Source organism: Hyalella azteca, unplaced genomic scaffold, assembly GCF_000764305.2.
Source record: "Hyalella azteca isolate HAZT.00-mixed unplaced genomic scaffold, Hazt_2.0.2 contig15311, whole genome shotgun sequence".
In the NCBI taxonomy this organism is placed as follows: Eukaryota; Metazoa; Arthropoda; class Malacostraca; order Amphipoda; family Hyalellidae; genus Hyalella; species Hyalella azteca.
The window spans coordinates 177,574-198,708 of record NW_025945168.1 but is presented as its reverse complement, the minus strand read 5'-3'; the positions used below and the strand labels follow the sequence as shown (position 1 = coordinate 198,708).

Sequence of the window (21,135 nt, the reverse complement as noted above, 5' to 3'; positions counted from 1 at the left end):
TTTTCTCTGCTCATTTACATAGCATGTTCTTTAAGCATTTACATGCTAATTTTTTTCACTAAACGTTTAGGTTCTTTGCTCCTTTTCTCTGCTCATTTACATAGCATGTTCTTTTATCTCGTGGTCAGAAGTCTCCTCAGACATCCAGCAGATGTAGAGAGCCTGTGTTCGTGTTGACTCGTCTTGTGTGCATAGAAAGCCGCGCGTCTGACCACCCGGCATGACATCGTCGCTGTCAGCCGCGCGCAGCTCCATCACAATGACTCAATTGTGTAGGTTGTATTGTGTCCGTGTCAACTTATCTATAAAAGCTGGAGTCACGAAAGTGAACTCTTAATCAGTCTACTTTCATCGTGATCATTCACGGATATGGCAAATTTACACGGTTAGAATTGCTGTGTGAATCAGACATGAGAAATATTTAATTTACACCATAACGTGAAAATGCTTTTATATGAATTGATAACATTTCGTTCCTAAAGACTTGTAAATTTTCGTTTGTTTTGCAAATTTAAATACAAAGTACATAGGTAGTTACACTTGAACTGGTTTCGAGTGTGATATGGGCGGAAAGCGGGTTTTTCAGATTAAATATCTCGTCGATAGTTTTTGGACAACCGAAAGGTGCACATTGCGTCGTTTAGAGATATCTATTGACCGGCTGTTGAGAATCAATATCTCAATGAATGATATAATTTTAACGGCCTGTGAACTGGCAGTGCTTTATTCATGCAGGAAATTAGATACATAAGCGGCTCAAGTTCATTAATATTTCACACACGGTTACGTTATCACGCACGGTCACGCACGGTCACACACGGTCAAGACCGTTCCACCATGTGCGGAACGGACGAACGATTGTCGCCCATGGGACAGGATGCCTTCCGTCACGCTAACTTAGTTTTACGACGCTTAAAATCCTATACATACAAAAATACTAAATAAAATATAATTTTGCTCAAAACCGTTCTCTGAAACTACTTTTCAAATTCTACTCTCTATCGCTCGTTTGGTGTAGTCAAATTTTTAAACCATATTTTATTTCCTGGAAGGCATTATTCGTGTCAGCAGTTAAATTTTATAATATCCATGTGTCATAATCATTCCGATAATATAACAAGTGCCGACTGCAGGTACACCTAACTTTAGTAGCAAGCGCAGGCTTTACGTACATCATGGTTAAGTAAGCACATGCAGGCAGTACACCTTATATAGTTCAGTACATAAAGGAAGGCTGTAGAAGTGAACACCTTAGAAGAGTAAACAAAGGCAGACTGTCCCCCTTAGTTAAGTAAAAGACTGCGTGCTTTACATCTTAGTGAGATAAACAAGGGCAGTCTGTACACCTTTGTTCCGTAAAGACTACATACTTTACATCCTAGTAAGGTAAACAAGGGCAGTCTGTACACCTTAGTTAAGTAAAAGACTACATACTTTACATCTTAGTAAGGTAAACAAGGGCAGTCTGTATACCTTAGTTAAGTAAAAGACTTCATGTTTTACATCTTAGTAAGGTAAACAAGGGCAGTCTGTATACCTTAGTTAAGTAAACACTGGGCACGGCGCCATGTCAAGTCACGCGTGGGGCTATAAAACGGCCCGCAGTCCCGGGTGACCCCTAATTATCTCATCCGCACGCGAGCAGTGAACGTCTAGCTGTGGTCCGAGCAGAAACGCGGGGGCAGATGTAAATTGTTAATAAATATTCCTGTTAGTTATGAGTTCATAATTAATTAAAGTAATGGATCTGCGGGTGGTATTCTTAGAGAGGAAGCTTAAGTTGTTATTCTGATCAATAGCAATGCATGCAAAACTCGGTAGTTCTTCTGATTCGTCAGGATGACAAATTTTAGTCGGGAAAAAGTGTCAAAGCTCGAGAACGAAGTTCATGAGTTTACTAATGACTTGAAATAGATATATTGTAATTAATAATACTATGATTCTTGGCTTTAATGATCAAAAATTGCTATCGAAATTCACTAAAAATAAATATAAGGAATATGGAATGTTTACAATTGAAATGAAGAAAGCAGAAGAAAGTTATGAATAGGCAAAAGAAAACTCTAATTGGAAAATATGATCAGAGGGAGCATTAGTATAAAAAGGCTTTTGGTTAATAACAAATTCTGAATAATCCGAGTCTGGATTGAATTTTGGTTTGTCCTTATTAGGATAGAATTTTATCTCATAGAGAAAGTCGTCATTTGTCCTGATGATTTTCGTGTAATTGTAAGACCAGTCATTCAGGTAAATTTACTAAATGAATTTAAAGTAATTTTTCACTAATAATAGTTCATTTTCAGCCCATCCGCCACATTTCCCTTGACTTCAGCTTAAAACTCAAATGGATTATATTCAACAGGAGTTGTAATTTTACAATAATATTTTTGTTTAAAATTAACAGATTGGTACAAAATTTTTATAAAAAACATTTGAACCAAATTGCTAGGCCAAAGCTTGAAAAAATGTTCGTTCTGGAACTAAAGTCTCTTCTTGACGTCTCTTGTTTTCTCAAATACCATTAGATGCAGTCTGCCAGAAGTTATATGACTATCGTAACAAATGAAATACATGTAATGATGTCTTCAACCGTTGAGAAAATTGTTATAAGTTATACAAGTTAATTAAAAGTGTTAAAAATTAAAGTCAGTAATTTGATTTAAATAAATTTAAACTAAAAATTAAAGTCAATCAACTAGTTAAAATTTATGAACGTCAATTTCATTGAATATAATGGCGTATATCTGATGATTGTGACTCAATTTTCAGGGAAAAAGCATAATTTCTGAGTGTGACTTCATACTTCGTCTTTGAAAGGTTTAAAATATTCGTATGCTTATAAAAAGTTCAGTGCGAAAAATTCTTCTTTTTAACAGAATTTATAGCTAGGCAGAAGAATCCAAAAGTTCATTTAAATTTCCATTAATTCATATTTCAATTAATTCGTTTCTAAAAAACATTATAATAGAAAAATGATCAAAAAAAACATTCCACTAGAAAAATTATTCGGTCAACATAAATTAAATATAAAATTTATCTGATGTTACCAATTTTTTTTATGAGGTATGCTCTGATCAATAATGTTGTAATGACTAATTTAATTGAAGTCAATACACTTCAAGAAGAAACAAAACTTCAGCAGCGCCTATATTAATTCTGGTTATGAAGTAAATATCGTGAATTCAACATAAAACGAGTCCCCAAAATTTGATGGAGGTTTTCAGCAACAAATAAAAGCGTGACACGAAACATTTCTATGGCCCAGACGGTGAAGTATTTCAAAATGTAGTTTGCATATTGTTGGCCGTGCCCGTACTATTAAAAGTATCTGATCTACACATAGCGGCCTAAATATGCGTAGCGTTTTATTTCTCGTCTCTGATTGGAGGGTTTAGCAAAAAAAAAAACAATCGGTTATTGGCTTCGAACGATTACGATTGGCGATTATTAACTCGATGCTATTATTGATACTACGTCCAGGAAATTAGTTTCCTGATTTCCAAATCATGAAAATGCTGTCCATAACCATCATCCAGGGATACTGGTTCATTCTGAGTTGACATATATTATACCTAATTATAATTTTTATATCGTAAAATGTTGTATAGGGTGAGTAGACAATTAAAATTCTATGTGCTCCCAAAGATTGCACAAATTACTAGTATTAGGTGATTCGGGTCCAACCTAACCCTAGGGAACACAAATTTATTATTTAGATTAAATTTTCATTTTTTGAGTTGAGATTAATATCAAATTTGAATATTTCAATTTATCTCCAATTCCTATCTACCAAGTTTCCACCACTAAGGCTAAAATCTGATACCATATATCATCTCGAACAGATGGGAATTATGCGGATACGCGGGCACATATATCCCGTATTTAAATATGTGGCAATTGTTATACTCATAATTTAAACACATTAACATACTTTCGGAAATGTAATTTGACTGACATTAACCAGGTGCTACTCGGTATAGCTAATAATTAAGTATTACAAATCCCAATATCTCAATACTAATAATTTTCAATTTAAAGTAATTTTAATCAGAAGAAGACCGTTTTGAACCCAGATTTAGAGAAAATGTTCCGTCCAAACCTTGTTAAAAATTTGATGTTATTTTCTTTTTTATGCAATTGTAATTTTCTGAATACCGTTAGAGTTGTGCTGTGTCTCATAATTCGATTTAATAATCAGAAAGAGATAAACAAACAGCTGAAATAAATTTCGAAATATAAGAAATTTATAGTGAACTAGGTTACAATTCCATCATATATCACATCACGTCAACACTTAAAAACTATTTGGATCTTTTAGAAGTGTAGCGTTCGTTACTAACCTAATAATTAAATTATTGCTGTAGGATTTACCCACAAACTAAACTGTTTTAATTAATATATTTTATAAAAATGAGTCCTTAAAAACAGGACATCAGATGAAGCTAAGGTAACAAAACAAAAAAAAAAAAAAACTGGGTAGATTCGTAGTTACCATAAACATAGCACATGCATTCAAAGTTATTTTTGCGATTCTCTTCTTATTTTAAATTATGGTGCATAATTTCAAAATCGACGAAATTCGCCACAGAATACGATTTCTGAAAATAATAATGTCCATAATTTTGACCACTTTTAAAAGATGTAATTTTTTAATCCTCTATAATTTGTGATTTCGAAAATTTTCTATCGAGTACACAAAATTAATTACGCAAATTTTGAAAGGACGAATGCCACAACTCAGATGCAGAAAATTTTTCAATGAATTTAAGTTTTTCATAATCGTGGACGCACGGTTCACCGTGTAAAGCTATAAATTGTCATCTAATGTATACACGACATTATTCGAATCCCAATTTAATTTACCCGAACAACTCACTTTTTCCTCTTTCTCATAAAAAACTGATTCCACTAAACGGAAACTTTTAATTTCTGTGGCACCAGCGCGGAAAATAACTGTGGGAAAATAACAAAACACTGACCGGCGTTGGCCGAATAATGCAAGATCCAATTAAAATCCGTCACTGGCAACCCAGTTTGAATCAATTTAGTGTCGTGTTTTCTTTCAGATATTTGTAGATGTCTTCCAACTCCAGCACAATGTGGACCAGATTCCTGAGCTTTCTGATAACGCTCTTCATAATGTTGTCAGCTGCGTCAGCATTGCAGCCCGTCAGCATTTCAGATGACACCGCGGACGCCGCGAACATCGCTCCCGTCAGTACAGCAAATACCAGTGAATCATTATGGAGAAATGAGCGCTCCATTCAAGTTAATGATACTTGTATAATCATAGGAGGTAAATGCATCACTCCTAAGTTCCCTAATTTGATTACCAAAATTGTAAATAAAATTCAAAAATTCTTGCCTCCTGCAAACAGTTCACCAACTGTTAAAAATTCGGCAAAAATCTGCCTTTTAGCTCCTGCCATCGCTGCCGCCATTGCTATCCCCTTAATTGCACTTTGGTGGCCCGCCAAGTACAAGTCAGGTTACAGCGACGTGGATTATATTTTCATCCCTAGTGATGATTATCACGGCACGGGTGGCGGTTACGGCGGCGGCGGCGGTGGTGGCTATGGTGGTGGAGGTTACGAAGCATCGGGCGGCAGTTCCTCGTACAGCAGCTACGCCAAGAGGTGATCAAAATGGTGAAAAACGTAATTAGCTATTTTAATTAATAAGTTATCAACTGATAAAAAATCAGACGATCTTCAGACAGCTTTCCAAACGTAGTTAATAAAGGTTTGTAAATTCCTATTTCTCGTGAGGCAAATAAACATTTCATTTTATCATCTATCATATTCGCTAATTGAAAGCATTTTTATTTGTTATTTGCTGAGGCGACCTATTCTGTGAATCCTAATAATGCTTCACTTCATAACAATATATACTCTAATACATAAAACATCCATGACATACGAAAAATGTAATGTGTCAAAATTATATTCCTACGACTATATCAATAGTTTTAAAAGTCGCTCCAAGATATACTTCACCCCTCAGGTCCCTGGAGGTGATGTCGCCGATCATGAACGCCCTGTACTCCGCTTACCAGAAGTACAGCGGCGACGATGAAGAGAAACCAGCGCTGTAACTGCGCGGACGCGCGTCATCTTCAAGGGGAACAGAGCGAGGTAAGGCAGACAGAAATGTTCTCGCGGTTTGGTGCAGGCCAATAAATGTACGCGACTGATCGAATTTATTCACGACGATTCGCACGACAGGCTCAGGGACCGGTTAGATGGTGTGAGATCATTCGAAGTCATGCTGGATCTTAGCCACAATATAGAGCGAGGTAAGGCAGCCAGAAATGTTTTCGCGGTTTGGTGTAATTCAACAGAAGTGCCCAGGTCGCACAGGACGATGATCAAGAGTTGTAGCCAAAGCTTCTGGAGAGTAAGATGGATTTTTGTGGACTCTTTAAGAGAGTAAGATGATTTCATTTGACTTTAAGATAGAGCCTTTTAGCTAGTAAGATAAACCCTTCGTGCTAGTAAGATAAACCCTTTTGGCTTAAACCCTTTTGGTTAGTAAGATGAACCCTTTTGGCTAGTAAGATAAACTCTTTTGGCTAGTAAGATAAACCCTTTTGGCTAGTAAGTAAACCCTTTTGGCTTGTAAGATAAACCCTTTTGGCTAGTAAGTAAACCCTTTTGGCTAGTAAGACAAACCCTTTTGGCTAGCAAGATAAACTCTTTTGGCTAGTAAGTAAACCCTTTTGGCTAGTAAGTAAATCCTTTTGGCTAGTACGATAAACCCTTTTGGCTAGTAAGATAAACCCTTTTGGCTAGTAAGTAAACCCTTTCGGCTTGTAAGATAAACCCTTTTGGCTAGTAAGTAAACCCTTTTGGCTAGCAAGATAAACCCTTTTGGCTAGTAAGTTAACCCTTTCGGCAAGTAAGATAAACCCTTTTCGCTAGTAAGATAAACTCTTTTAGCTAGTTAAGTGAACTTTTTTGAAAAGCAGAATGAGCTATTTTGCAGACTTTTTCGGGAATAATATAAATTCTTCGAAGTCTGTAAAAAAAGGTGAACTCATTTGCAGTCATTTTTCGAGAGCAAGTAGATCTCTTATGTAGCCTCATTTAAAAACAGTCGGTTCATCTTCTATCGCAATTTTTATCAATCAAAACATATAATGTATTGTATTAGGGAAAAATTTTCTATTTAGAAACTATTTAACCGTGTTTCAGCTGATTACAGAAGCACTACTGCTCTATACCTGATGATTTCTCATACATAGATGGCCGCTGCAGGACAATGCCCCTTTTCCTTGGAATACCGCCGGCTAAGTTAAATTTGCGGCGCACTGTCATTATAATTTACATAGAAGAAGCGGGTTTAAGGAAGTGCATCGATGTAGCACTCACATTGTCCTTCTGCATTTCTTGAAAAACTTATTAGGGATTAAAAATTGGATTGGTAGAAGGATAGTTTATTGAGCGATGAAATATGCGATGTGCGTCGCATCAAAAATGTATGACGAATGTCATAGCTCAAGAGATCACAGCACCACATGCTGTCGTCTGAAGTCCACGTGTTTGCATCAAAGAATGGGCACGGCCAGCGGTCCACGTCTCACGTCCAAGGCAGGAGGATGACGGGGGATGAGTCTAGTGGAGATGAAGCATCAACTGAAGTCCACAGTAACTTCAAGCAGGGCCACACTGGACAAGAGCGTCACCACACGAAATCGCGAAGCACAGATGAGACGTCCAGCACAAGTGACGGACCGCTATAGACTGGCGAATCTTCTTACAAGAGGCTGAAGATAGTTTCTGTGTGCCATGGAATACTTAATTCTCCAGGTGAAATAGTGGTTGGAAAATGTGGCATAAAGTGACACAACGACACAGATGCAGTGTACTGATACAGATGCTGTAAATTGATATTTAAGACATTTCAAAGTTAAGGCTTTTACCAAGTGGAGATCGCGAAAAAGATTCTGCATAAAGTTATGCAAATAAACTGTACGTGAATTTTAATTCTTTAACAGCATTTAGCTTGGTGCTTGAAAACCTCGATCTGTGACACAGAGGAAACTGTACTGTAATATATTCAACTGATATTCGTTGAAGATTTTGGGATGCAAATGACTGAATAATTATGCAAATGACTGACTTTGTGATGCAAATGACTGACTTTATTCAAAGTAATTCTCTACGTCGTGCGGGAATTCCAACAATTTAAACTAAGTCATTAAGGCAAGTATATTGCCGAACTAAATATAAGTTGGCAATATCAATGGTCAATGTATAGGGTGAAAGTCGGAGGAATCAAGGAATAAGACTATGAATAAAAGAACAAGCATGTTAACCAGTACGAATGATTGCTGCATCGTTAATAATAATATTCATTAACCAAATAGGCATAAATTTACCAAATTACGCAGGCTGTGAGTTGATCGTGAACAAGTAAGATGAGTGAATGGTATTCTTACAAAATTTTAATTCCTATAAATATCGCCATTTACGATTAATGAAGCAAATGACATAAATGACAGGGAAATATATTCTTTTCAATAATTAGTAAGTTCTGTAAATGATTGATAATTCTGCAAAACATGCTTAGTTTTAGTTTTACATTCTTAAATTTTACTTGGAATTTACATCAGACATTGGCTATTTTATATCAATCAATTCATACTAAATCAATTCACATCGAAAAACGTGAAGTTTACATACTATTAAACAGCAACTAAACAGGCATGCATCAATTGATGATTGATGCGATACATTAAAAAGAGACGCAGTTCAAAGATTTGATAAACGAAGGTTTGGACATTCGTTTGTCTCTTTTACGAGTTTTGTAAGGTTCGTGGAGCCGTTAGCGTGACGTGGCAGATATTAGATCCTTTGTCCTGACCCAAGTCTTTGCCATGTCTGACAACAACGCTCATGGATAGCCATGTCTTCTGAGGTAATCCAGCCTATTATTCTGATGCATTTTCTTGCTAACGATATTGCGATATTGCTTTACTTTTCACTTGCATTAGATAAAGTATACCAGTATTTAATAATTTTTTTCTTTTAGAGAATTAAATGCATCCAGTAGGATCTTTCCCGCGTTACGCATGCATGCATATTAGGCGTACGCCATGCAAACTACAGAGGAGGATGCCTGGAATTTAATGTTGTTAAAACGTTCTCATCTCGCCTGGGAAGTTTTATAAAAATCATTTTACTTGCATTTTCTAAGTTTGAATGAAAGCGAAAAAATGTTTTCGAAAGAATGATTCTTTGCTATTTAATTTTCTACGTGGTACCTCGGAATTATCGGAAATTTTATCGTCTCAATTAGGATGCATCAAATCATTACTTTTATTTTTTTGGAAGTGAATGTGCCAATATTCTTAAAATTCTATTTTTAAGAGGAGTTTGCATTTTCTAAACAGCCCATAAAACAAACATTTTTCTTTTCATTATTACATATTACTGTATTATAATTTTGCTAATGATCAATTCTTCAAATAATCGTTTTTCTCCTGTATATCCTTTTTCACTCGATCGGATCAAAATTGAATGGCATGGACATGTTTTGATAGGATACATGGTCTTTATTGTTCCATTTTAACATTCTTGATCGCTGATAAGGGGGATTAATTCTACAACAAAAATGGAATAATGATCCATTTTTTTTGCAGACAGCTGACGTGAGACGATGAAACCTAATGAACAACTGGCAAAGTTGACTGTGGAACAATAGGTCCACAACTGACTGCAGACTGACGAAGTTGACCAAGGACTGCCAACGCGACAAAGTTAACAGAGGACTGCCAACTGACAAAGTTGACCAAGGGCTGCCAATTGACAAAGTTGGCCAAGGACTCCCAACTGACAAAGTTGACAAAGAACTGCTAACGGGACAAAGTTGACAAGGGCTTACAACTTGACAAAGTTTACGAGGCACTGCCAACTGACAAAGTTGACCAAGGACTGACAACTGGCAAATTTGACCAAGGATTGCCAACTGGCAAATTTGACAAAGGAATGCCAACGGGACAAAGTTAACAAAGGACTGTCAAAGGGACAAAGTTTACGAAGCACTGCCAACTGACAAGTTGACCAAGGACTGTCTACTGACAAAGTTTAACAAGTGTAGCGAACTGACAGAGATGTCCTGGAGGATTCCTAACTGCCTGTGAACAGTGCGATCGTTGGCATGATCTTTTGAACGCTGACTATTGACGTATTAAAATATTTGACTTTTTAACATCTACGTACCAGACCCACGTCTTGATTTGACATCCTTAACAGCATCATGAATAACGAACAAAGACCAACTGTAAAGACGAATACTTTCTCTATTGTGACGAATACTCTACTTTCTCTACTGTCTTTCTCTACTGTGACGAATGTTGTGGAACGATTAGTTATCAAATATAAAACGGCTTGAAATGAGACGAGCAAGCAAAAAGAACTGCGGATTGTTGTGCACAATAACTGTGTACGTTGACTACTATATTTAAAATATTTAAAAATTTACATTAAAGTTGAAAAAATGACCACATAAAAGCACTGGTGCAAGTTCAATATTTTGAACTAATGAGAGCAAAGCAGATGTCTAGTAATAGTTCAATTTACAATTTAATATGACAGTTCATGCATTGATTTCATGTATAAAAATAATTTCTATGAATACTTTGATGCCAGAAAATCCTTTTCACCCTCACATGCTCACGTATTCCTTGCCATTCTGATTCCGCATTGAATATTCCACTCAACCTGATCACTATTTACATTTTAAATACAGATTATTTATTCATAAACTTCCACAAACGTTCTTTTCCGCTGGGAATAAGGCTAGAATCAAGGCAACTTTACTGGTGTTTAGATGATGTTTTTAATGTTTGCCGGAATGAAAGCTAAGATAACGATTGTTCAAATTAATTTTTTATGAATTACGCTAAAGTTGACCGAGCATATGCGACTAAATACACTTTGACGCGAACCAGGTTATGCAAATTTGTATTGTATTCTGTGATGTTGTAAAAAAATTGTCAATGTACTGGTAATTCTGCCCAGCTGAGGCCTTAAGAAATTTGGTATGTTCAAATGGTGTCTGGTATGGATATTTTTGATCTGGTATAGTTACTAAAATCTGGTATGTTGAGCTGAAAGTTTGGTATACTGGTCAAAAAAATATCTGGCAACATGGCAGTCACGTCCACGTCAAAATTTATTTTGCCATGATACTGGCTAGACCGTGCCCGCGAATGCTGCCTGGCTAGACCGTGCCTAGTGAATGCTGCCTGGCTATAGACCAGTGAATGCTTCTAAAGAAATACATTAAAGAATATTTGACTGGACCGCGACTAGCAGTATGGAGTGAATCAAACCTTCAACCGCTTATCGAATTTATTTACCCCTGCTGGTAATTTTGATGACAATTCTGATCTATTGTTAAGGATAATTAATTTTAACACACGTTAAAATGTAACTTCTCTTCAACTCAGTGCTAAGGTTATACTTTACCTTCCTTTCACCATCTAGAACCTGAACATACAACTTCGTTAGATACCAGAGACTAATTTCCAGGTATTCTTCGTGGTTATTCTGTATGGTGAACTATGTGCACATTTTCACTCTATGACAGTGAAGGTCAAGGCTTGATGAACTGCAAACCTTATCATCAGGGACTTGATGACAGTGTGGTTCCAAACCTGATTATCTGTGAACCTTATGTAGGAGACTTAATGACTGACTAATGACTTTGCTTTTATTTCCAGAGTTGAAAATGGAAAACTACTTCGTTTTTCATTCGACTTATTAACGGTTTACAATGTATTCGATGCAGGTTTTGTACAACTTTTATATCTAAAGTTTTACCAGATGAGACTGTAAGCATGTTTTTTCTCTATGAGCTGACATCATATTTGTTCTACTGTAATAATGATTTATTTATTGTTCTTGATGCTAAGTCCTATTTATTGCACAAAAATAATATTAAACGGTGCACCTACAATCAAATAAATATTCTCTGAAAAATTTTATTGATTTAGAAGAAGTGAGCTAATCCTTAAATTTGTTCACTACTGATATTGAAAAAAAAAATTAATTTTCTGGAGTTCTATAGCGCAAGAAATATCTTACGTTTTTATTAAAAATTTGTAATTGCTGAACAAAATGGCGGATAATTTTTGAGAAGGACGATGCCGAATGTCTCATTAGGAGGCAGATATTGGATTTTTTAGTATGAAAAATGTCTAATATCTTTCGAGCAGCAATATATAGAATTTTTTGTTAGGAATGGCGGCCGATTGATATGGATCGACTTTGTAGGATATTTGTTTATGTACAGTGCAGCTCGTGATTCAGAAAAATAGTGCTGGCTGGCAATTACATTATATTTTGACCGTAGGAATGAATTTTTTCTTGCCCGTAATAAATCTTTCTTCCAGCTCCTACACAAAAGGAGCATATCGGTCAGAAATCGAAAATTTTGGCTTTTTCGGTTTCTTGGCTCACTTTGTAGCTTCTGAAAAAGCGCGTCTAACGCAGCAAACGGCATGTATATGCGTGCTCTAGTTTTTGCGTAAAGTGATTCCAAAAAAATATAAAATGGAAATTTTTTAACAATATGTACTATTAAGATTTTTCTGGGGTTAGGTCATTTTGAACTTATATAAAATGAACATTTTTTTATTTTACATTAATGTAAAAATACACATTTACAGCTTATTATTCACGCTAAACCTGACAGAAATAAGTCTAAAGACGCGTTCTGGTACCCTAAAGGCAACTAATTGCAGTGGGAAAGCTTGGGCTACAATATCAAGCCTTTTTTTGGCATATTCCCTTTTTTCAATAAATTTCACCTATTTGGTTACCCTGAAGAACTAAAATTTCCAAAATACGCCATCTTTAAAATCTATCTCTTCTTATGATTTTCAAACTACAGCATTGAGAGATAAAAGGGGAGGGGTAAAAATCGAAAAAAAATCAGTAAAAAATAAAACTAAATAAAAAACTAAAAAATTCCAAAAAATGAAACGACGATTTCAAGATATGGTCTTTACGTATGGAATGATATATCTTTCGATGTTGTAGCTTGAAAATCGTAGGAGGAGATAGATTTCTACAGTACCCCCTTTTTTGTCATTTTCTATGAATTTCACGTTTTCTTTCATTTTTTCGAAAAATTTACATGAACAAAGAAGTCATTGACTTAAATTTTTTACATATGTGTACCATGTTTCATAATGATCCGCTCGTATATAAAAAAAGTTTTTTTTGACCGACATGCTCTCCTTACGTGGATTCGAACATGGATTAAAATTCAGGATTATTATTAAGTGAAGCGACGTTGGGAGGACTGCTTACTTGCGCCTGCATTAATCTCGATTATAGTTTTTAATTGAGAAAGCGCATTTCAAGGAGTATATATAATCTGATAAATACCGCCCTATATAAAATGAGGTTGCTACCATGTAATGTGGCACACTGGAAATTTGAACAGAATTTACTTCTAGTGTGAATTTCTCTGCATGCAGCATAAATTGTTTATGTGAACCTAATAGATTCATGTAATACCTGACCCAATCTATAGCTCATGAGTTGTTTGCGAAATTATGGCCGAGAAGAAGAGCGCATATAACTTATGAATTCAAAGAGATCTGCCCTTAAAATGTAGGTCTCAAAGTTCGCTGCCAGACAATGTAATTGATTTTTTTTAATTCGCCAAAAATAATAATGAATGCCATCGACTTTATCAACTCAGCGTTGTTCTGGGAGGCTTTTTTACAGACAGCTCCTACAGGCAGACAGCCTGTAGGAGCTGTCTGGAGACAGCCTTTTTTACAGACAGCTCCTATTATCTCATTTTTGAGGTCTCCTTTAATTTCTTCCTTGAACTTAGAATGTCTTGCACAAACGGCCTCTTGCAAGAGTGGTTAGAAGGTCAACCGCAAACGGTTTCTTGTATGAAAAATTATAAGGTCTCCCGCAAACGGCCTCTTGCACGATTGGTTAGTGGGTCTAGCGAAAACGGCCTTTAATTGGCACTAGCGTTTATTGGTATTCGTAAAAACAAATCATTGCAAGAGTTTCCTCAGCTGCTCATCAAATAGCAAAAACTTTTTGGCTCAAAATAGTTTGAGACAGAGTTTTTTGTCTCAAATAACCGCTAACAGACGCTCAATATTACTAGTATTAAAGACCACCCAACATTAGCATAAATTTGTTTCTCGCCTTTCGTATAAAATTAAACTGTAGTATTTACGCTTAGCACAACATCAAATATTTCAACGATTGAATTTATTTATCATTCCAGAAACGGTTTTTTGAAAACAAATTAAAATACGAATGATCAAATGCAAACTGTTAAAAAATTTAATGGTGACACAATCAGATATCACTCATCAAGTTATCACTAGGAATATTCAAAGATTAAATAGTAAATATCCAAAATAACGAGTTAAGTTCCTTGCCAAACAGTGAGGGCACCGGGCTGTCGCTCCAGCCGCTAGCCAATAACAATGTAACAGTTCTAACTACTTAGGCTTGACGACTATTTCATATGAAAATTTCAGTTCTTATAGTACTGATTATGACTTTCTAAAGTACCGCGGCCGCAATTATTGTGAAAAACTTGTACTGTACTTAGATGCTATATATATCATATAGAATAGAATAGAATAGAATTGAATAGAATAGAATTGTCTGCGTTGAAGAAATAGGTCCATGGCCTGTTGCCGATTCTTGAACTTTTCGTGACTTGATTCACAAGAGATCCGGCCTTTGGAACCCGATCTTTCCATAGCTGACGATTGATTGAGATAGCTGCTGAACTTATTGCCTGGCCGTAATTTGCTAGGCATTTTAAGACTGAACATATGCTCCTGCATAGCTTCGTCTAGTCTTATTGCCTGGTCCGTAATTTGCTGGGCATTTTAAGACTGAACATATGCTCCTGCATAGCTTCGTCTAGTCTTTTTTTGAAGATGTTCATACTCGGAGCGTCAACGATGCTATCAGGGAGGCTGTTCCACATGTCGGTGCCTCGAAGCGAGAAGAAATGTTGTCGCATGGATGTGTTCCAACGCTGTTTTTTTAGTTTATAGCCGTGGCCCCTGGTGTTGGTTCTTGTTTCAAATTCTAGTAATCCTTCTGTTTTTTGTGTCGTCAGCATACATCGAGCAAACGCTAGACACAGCTTCTTGCAAATCGTTTGGCTCTGATTGAGAACCGCGAGGCCTCGAACAGGCTCGGCTCTTCCCTATGAGTTTCTTCACAAATTAGGCTTAACTTTACTGCACTCTTAAATGAGATGGCGATATGGATTTTTCCATGTTTACCCAGTTATTTATTTATAAACGGTGGCCAGGAACAAAAAATATGTAAAATTTGTTTTAAAAGAATTATAATGAAAGGAATTTTAAAGAAACTTTGAATATTATTGTTCACCAAGTCTGCGACTTTTTCACTTTTTTCGAGATGTAAACGGGTTGTAATTTTAATTCTCCATTGAATGGTATACTCGACATTCCATGATCAGCCTCCTTGTTGTAGAGATTATCTACCAAAAATAGTTATGATCGAGCCTGCTGATACGCGGAGGGGAAATACCGCATACTAACTGCTCAAATGCAGACGTTGTGGAATACATGAGGGGAAAGAGACGTCATAAATTACTGAACTGTCAGTTCACGACGGGCGGTGTGGTGAAGGCGAACTCAATGAGGGGCGAGGAATAATACGTGGCCAGTGGTCGGCCTAGTCCAATTAGTTATAGCCGACCGCTGGCCATTCCTCGGCCACCTGAAAGCGACCAGTTGTCGCAAGAAGTTGGCTGGCTATAGGATATCATATTACAAAGAGTATAAACTCGAGGGTAGCGACTAGCCGAGCTTCGGGCAAATCAAGAATTTCACACGATATGGTCGCGAAAACCTCCCTCTCAGACTTCGCTGCATTTTGACTACAAGCCTTAAAAGTACAGATTATATGATTAATTTATTTTCAAAGTTGGCTTTGGGCATCTCAATATTTACATTGTTTTCACTTTTGCATTCAAGAATTTTCAGATTAATTAACTGTTACTGACATCGATACAGCCTCAGCGAGTGATCTTTTTTGACTGATACATATACATGATTTTACTCCGGCCATGAAGAAGAAGAAGAGATTTCGATAAAAGATTACGATTTTATACTCGTATAGTATTAAAAAATACAGTCAATGTGAAACTGTTCACACAGAATTCGGATTAGGGTATCCAAGTGGTAAAAAAATTAAAAGTCAACACTTCGATTTCGAAAGATAATGAAACATTTATATTTTCAGACTTTCTCTTCCGCAAGCATGAAATGGTATGCGACAGAAAATAAAATTCCGAGACCTAAACTCATTCAAAACTTTATTTACCGAGGAAATTATTTAACACAAGGAACATTTTGTCATAGAGATGCAGATACCGGAGAAAAAATTGCGTATGTTCATGGTTTCAACAGTAAAAATCGACTTGGTAAGCAAAATTATTAGGGACGCATCGCTAGCAAGTCCTATGAGGACACCCTTCCAACAATGCATGTGACGTTGAAACAATACTAATTCAATCAAACAACGTTTAATTAAACGTTGATTCAACCTTATCTATTTGGTGGGATTGGATTTCGCAGTCGATCAACAGCCCAACGATGTCCATTAATCAAACAGTTGCCAACTTCTAGCGCAATTAATATCGCCCTAATCGAATTGTCTACTTCCCTAAGCTGGGAAAGAAGGTCTTATCTTATCAGGGTCTCGAAGGGACGGTATCAGCTTTCTTTTCTCTCTTGCCTGATGATCTTACGACAAGCTTTATTTTGTCCTTTCATTTTCAGAGCTTTTGTTTGAAACTCAGGGTTAGCTGGTACCTCATCTGAAGTCATGACTCGTGATTTGGAAGAAATGAGCATCGGTGACGACACCCGGAGAGGATCTCGTCTTCAATAAGAAAGAAAATGTCCGCTAAATCCGAAGAAATTATACCCCTTATAACAAGAGGATTATCATTCGGCGATTGAAGCTCTGCTGCAGTAGGCTCAGGTTTGATGATTTGAATTTCTGCTTCACAACTTCTCTACGTTCGTTTGAAATAGAAGCGACAACTACTCGGTTCATGTTGCAACTGACTTCCTCTAGTTGGAAAGCAAGGCAGAGTGCCGTATGACCAATTTTGAAATAAAAAAAAAGAAATAATTTATTTACTTGAAAGTCCATAATTTATTCTATATTTTTCGTTATAATTCTCATTAATATTGAGGCATTTATCGTGTCTTTTGAGCAGCTTTTGTACGCCATCGCCAAAGAACCTTGTTCACGCCTCGTAAACTCGAGCGTAATTAACGACAAACTTTTTTCATGGCAATATAATCGATTAATCTGTGCAATCAAATCTAATCACTAGTCACTAAGATGATGGGAAAGCAACTATCTGCAACTCAATCGCAATTGTCATCACTCCTGATATTTTGCACGTAAAATTTAAAATAAATACCTTATTTGCCATTTAAAACTTGGTTCATTCATTCCAAATTAGGTTGTAACTATTATGCGTATATATGTAATCTGAATATCCCGCTCGTTCTTTTGTACTAATACCCTTGCAGAGTCCACTCACGACGAAATTCGATCCTATCGCATGTGTGAGTTTGTGGAAAATTTTCAAGATGCTCTTAAATTAAAACTGCATTGACTCAAACTCCCCGGATCAAAAGAACTACCATATTGATCAGCTTCGTGAAATTTTAAGATATCCTGAATCATTAAATCTAAAATTGACCAAAAATTCACATTGAAGAAAATTAACCTTTTTATAATGAAATGCAATAATTATGAATTGAATTATGGCATATGGGTGAACTTTCTTGACTTTTTCTTCGCCTTTGAAGAACTTGTGAAATATTTTCCTTTAGGCAATAATATTATAATAATATATAATAATAATATTTTCCTCATAACCATTTTGTTGTGCAGACCCGCGGGAGGCGAAGTGGAGTCTCATGGCTTCTTGTCGTGAGGCATTGCGTCTACTCCACCACCTCTGGCTGTCGTTGGACTCTCACTTTGGTACGGTCAAATTTAGCGGAATATTGGAAAATGTCGCAAAAATTTAGCGGTATTTTTACCACCAAAGATAAAAATTGTATTTCTCATATGCGAAAAGATAAGATGAGACGCTAATAACGCGGCTTCTTTCCAGCCAGCTTCAGCCACTGAAGACCTCCCACCTCTCAATTGTGGGTGATGAATGATTTGAGGTATTTTCAGGAAGGAAAATATTTGTGATGATGTATACATATTTTCAACTTCAAAATATTTTCAACTTTCAAAAACAGATTAATAGCTAAAGCGCAAGGGCTCTAGCCTGCCATGCTTCTGAGGAGTGGCAGCTATAGTGAGAGCTCTAGACAGTCGTCTTCTTTGTCCAAGAAAGCCCACGATTATAGTCATCTACAATTTTTTCGATAGTTAAATCTATGCCTACTAAAAAACATTACTGAACTATAATTCAAATTCGAAATAATCAAATGACTTCAGACTCAAATGAATATCATCCACTCAATGGAGATGATGCGACCACATTATACCAACAGTTGTAATCTACATAACTAGAGGCGATATGGACCTGAAAGAGTAGGTGAAAGCTGTAATTATATTCCTGCTTAATACATAGCTCATTTCAACAAATTTATGTCCAAAGATGTTGTAAACAAAATATATGTTATGATGTCATCATTTACGTGCATTGAGCCAAACTATATATTAAAGGGATCAAAAGCTCATGGAAAAGAAACCCCCCCTGGAAAGATATTATCGGTGAAATGAAACATTATATGGCTTTAGGTTCTGAAATGCCAGTCACTGTCGCTTCGTGGATGCCTGTTTAGATGGGATGAAATTGTAATCCTTTCTTTGAAGCCATCATGCGTCCAAGATCAATGATCTTAATGGCGCTACAAATTGGCCTATAATTTGATCACTATTACAAGAATTTTTAAATTGCTGCACCGAGCCAGTTCATCTCTATTATGGAATACGATGGCACGACCATCTCGACATAATACAGAGACAAAAAAAATACAATTTCTTAGTTTTCCTCCCTTTCCATCAATTCGTTTTTTTGTCGAAAACGATAGAATTTATTCTTGTCTCATGAACAAGACTCAGTATAGCTTAACCGGCGGTTTAATTTTCGTAAGTAGTCAATGCAAATATATGAGCGAGAACGATGGTTAATGATATCGATATATAGATAGACATATTATAATAATCGATGGTTCATTAAAGTTTGTGCGGTGTCAGGTTGAAACACACACACTCGCATTTCAATTAAGGTCTCGCGTATGTCAAAAGTTATACGAATGTAGGAAATTTTAGTGAGGGGGGGGGGCATGCTGCACAAAAGACAATATTTATTCAAAGAAGAATACCAACGAATTTTTAACGGAGCCTTAATAAAAGAATAGAGCAATATTTAAATATCTGTTCGTAAACCGTCAGTTGAACACTTCATTAACGATTAGCGAGTCGCTCATACACGAATGATCCGAAATGCTGTGATCGAAAAATTAGCGAAACTTTAATTGAATATCGGGGATGATTTTTATCTCAGAATCTCTGTTAGCATCGTCTTGAAGACACTAAAAGTACCATGAGTTCAACAGAGTGTGATGCAGTTAATTTACACTTACCTCGTCTTACCTGATTTATTGATATTTTGTGGCCAGTTGTGGGCAGAAGCTGAGATCCTGTCAATTTCGATTAATATAGCATTTATATCTGATATTATACGTTCAATAAGATTTCGGAACGTTTATAATCATTTACATCACAATCGAATTGGAAGTTGGAGCAGCCTTTGAGTTAAGATATCGCTTGGAGCTCTGTTCCTCGGTAAAGCTACGATCATTGGATGAAGTAATTAGATTACAATTCACTTTCGTTGTTCGATAGCTAATGTAATTCGCTAACAAAGGCCATGCCCCTTACGCTGCTGCATTCTCTACACAGCATCAACGTACAGCAGCGTCGTTCACATGTTAGCAGGCGGTGAAAAGTGCCATTATTTGTAAAACTATTATTCAAATGGATTTACCAAAATTTAAATATTTTATTGAATTTAAATATCCTAGTTTTGATTTTCCTGTGAACACCTCACTGGTGAGGGATGTCGCCCGAGAGTCTGACAACATATGATCACCTGCGGACTTTTCCTCGAGATCGGCATCAAGATAAAATTTCAGCACTGACAATATCTTCCTATCGTTTCTCCGAAATTTTCTTCTATGGAATCCATTACTACCAGAGAGTTTATACCTCATTTTTTAGTAATTATTTTTTTTTTATTTTAGGCAAAAAACCCCTCATTATATTTCAAACTTTCCGTTTTAACGAGGACTCTTAACTTATCACTGTGCTGTCGCTTTCAAATCGTAATTTAGTTAGTACGCAATCATGGAAATATTTCACATTTTCTATTTCCCAACCATTATGGAATATCGACAAAATGAATGGCATGGTTAATGGGAGAAAAGTTCAATTCGAAATCACTGACGCCAAATAAATGAAGTCTTCATGAATAATACGAATGACATTTCCTACCCCGGAAACAATAACTGAAACTAAACTGAACGTTAATCCATTTTCTACGTAATTCGTAATAAGTTCAAACAAAACTAAGAATTAAAAATTGCAAACCTATAACTACATCAAGATTAAAATTATTTAAAGAACAGCAACAACAATCCTACAGATAAATTCACCTAATTATGCTTTTCCATTCAGCGAATTCGAATTAAAAATTAGATTTAATTAGAATCAGGATACTTTTAATTCTAATCCTAAATGCAACGGACGTGCTATACTCTCTATTTAGATACGAAGGCTTGCGCTGGCGCTCTTATTTACATTGAAGACTTGAGTGGGTCAACGGTGTTGATGCTGAGCAGGACGCTGGTGTTGATGCTGAGCAGGACGCTGGTGTTGATGCTGAGCAGGACGCTGGAGTTGATGCTGAGCAGGACGCTGGTGTTGATGCTGAGCAGGACGCTGGAGTTGATGCTGAGCAGACAGCTGGAGCTAACTTGAGCAGAAATTGCTGGAGATGGAGTTATGCCGCGGTCTTAAATATTGCCCCTGGCATGAAGATGGT

At 36.3% G+C, this 21,135-nt stretch overlaps 1 protein-coding gene across 1 annotated transcript; it reads left to right on the top strand.

Moving 5' to 3' along the window:
• The first annotated feature begins 5,066 nt into the window (after positions 1-5,066).
• Positions 5,067-10,986, top strand: LOC108674480. The gene is made up of 3 exons (XM_018162435.1): positions 5,067-5,636; positions 6,004-6,134; positions 9,644-10,986. The coding sequence occupies exons 1-2, from the start codon at positions 5,077-5,079 to the stop codon at positions 6,092-6,094; spliced, it is 651 nt and encodes a 216-aa protein (XP_018017924.1). The 5' UTR covers positions 5,067-5,076; the 3' UTR covers positions 6,095-6,134; positions 9,644-10,986.
• Positions 10,987-21,135: the final 10,149 nt, after the last annotated feature.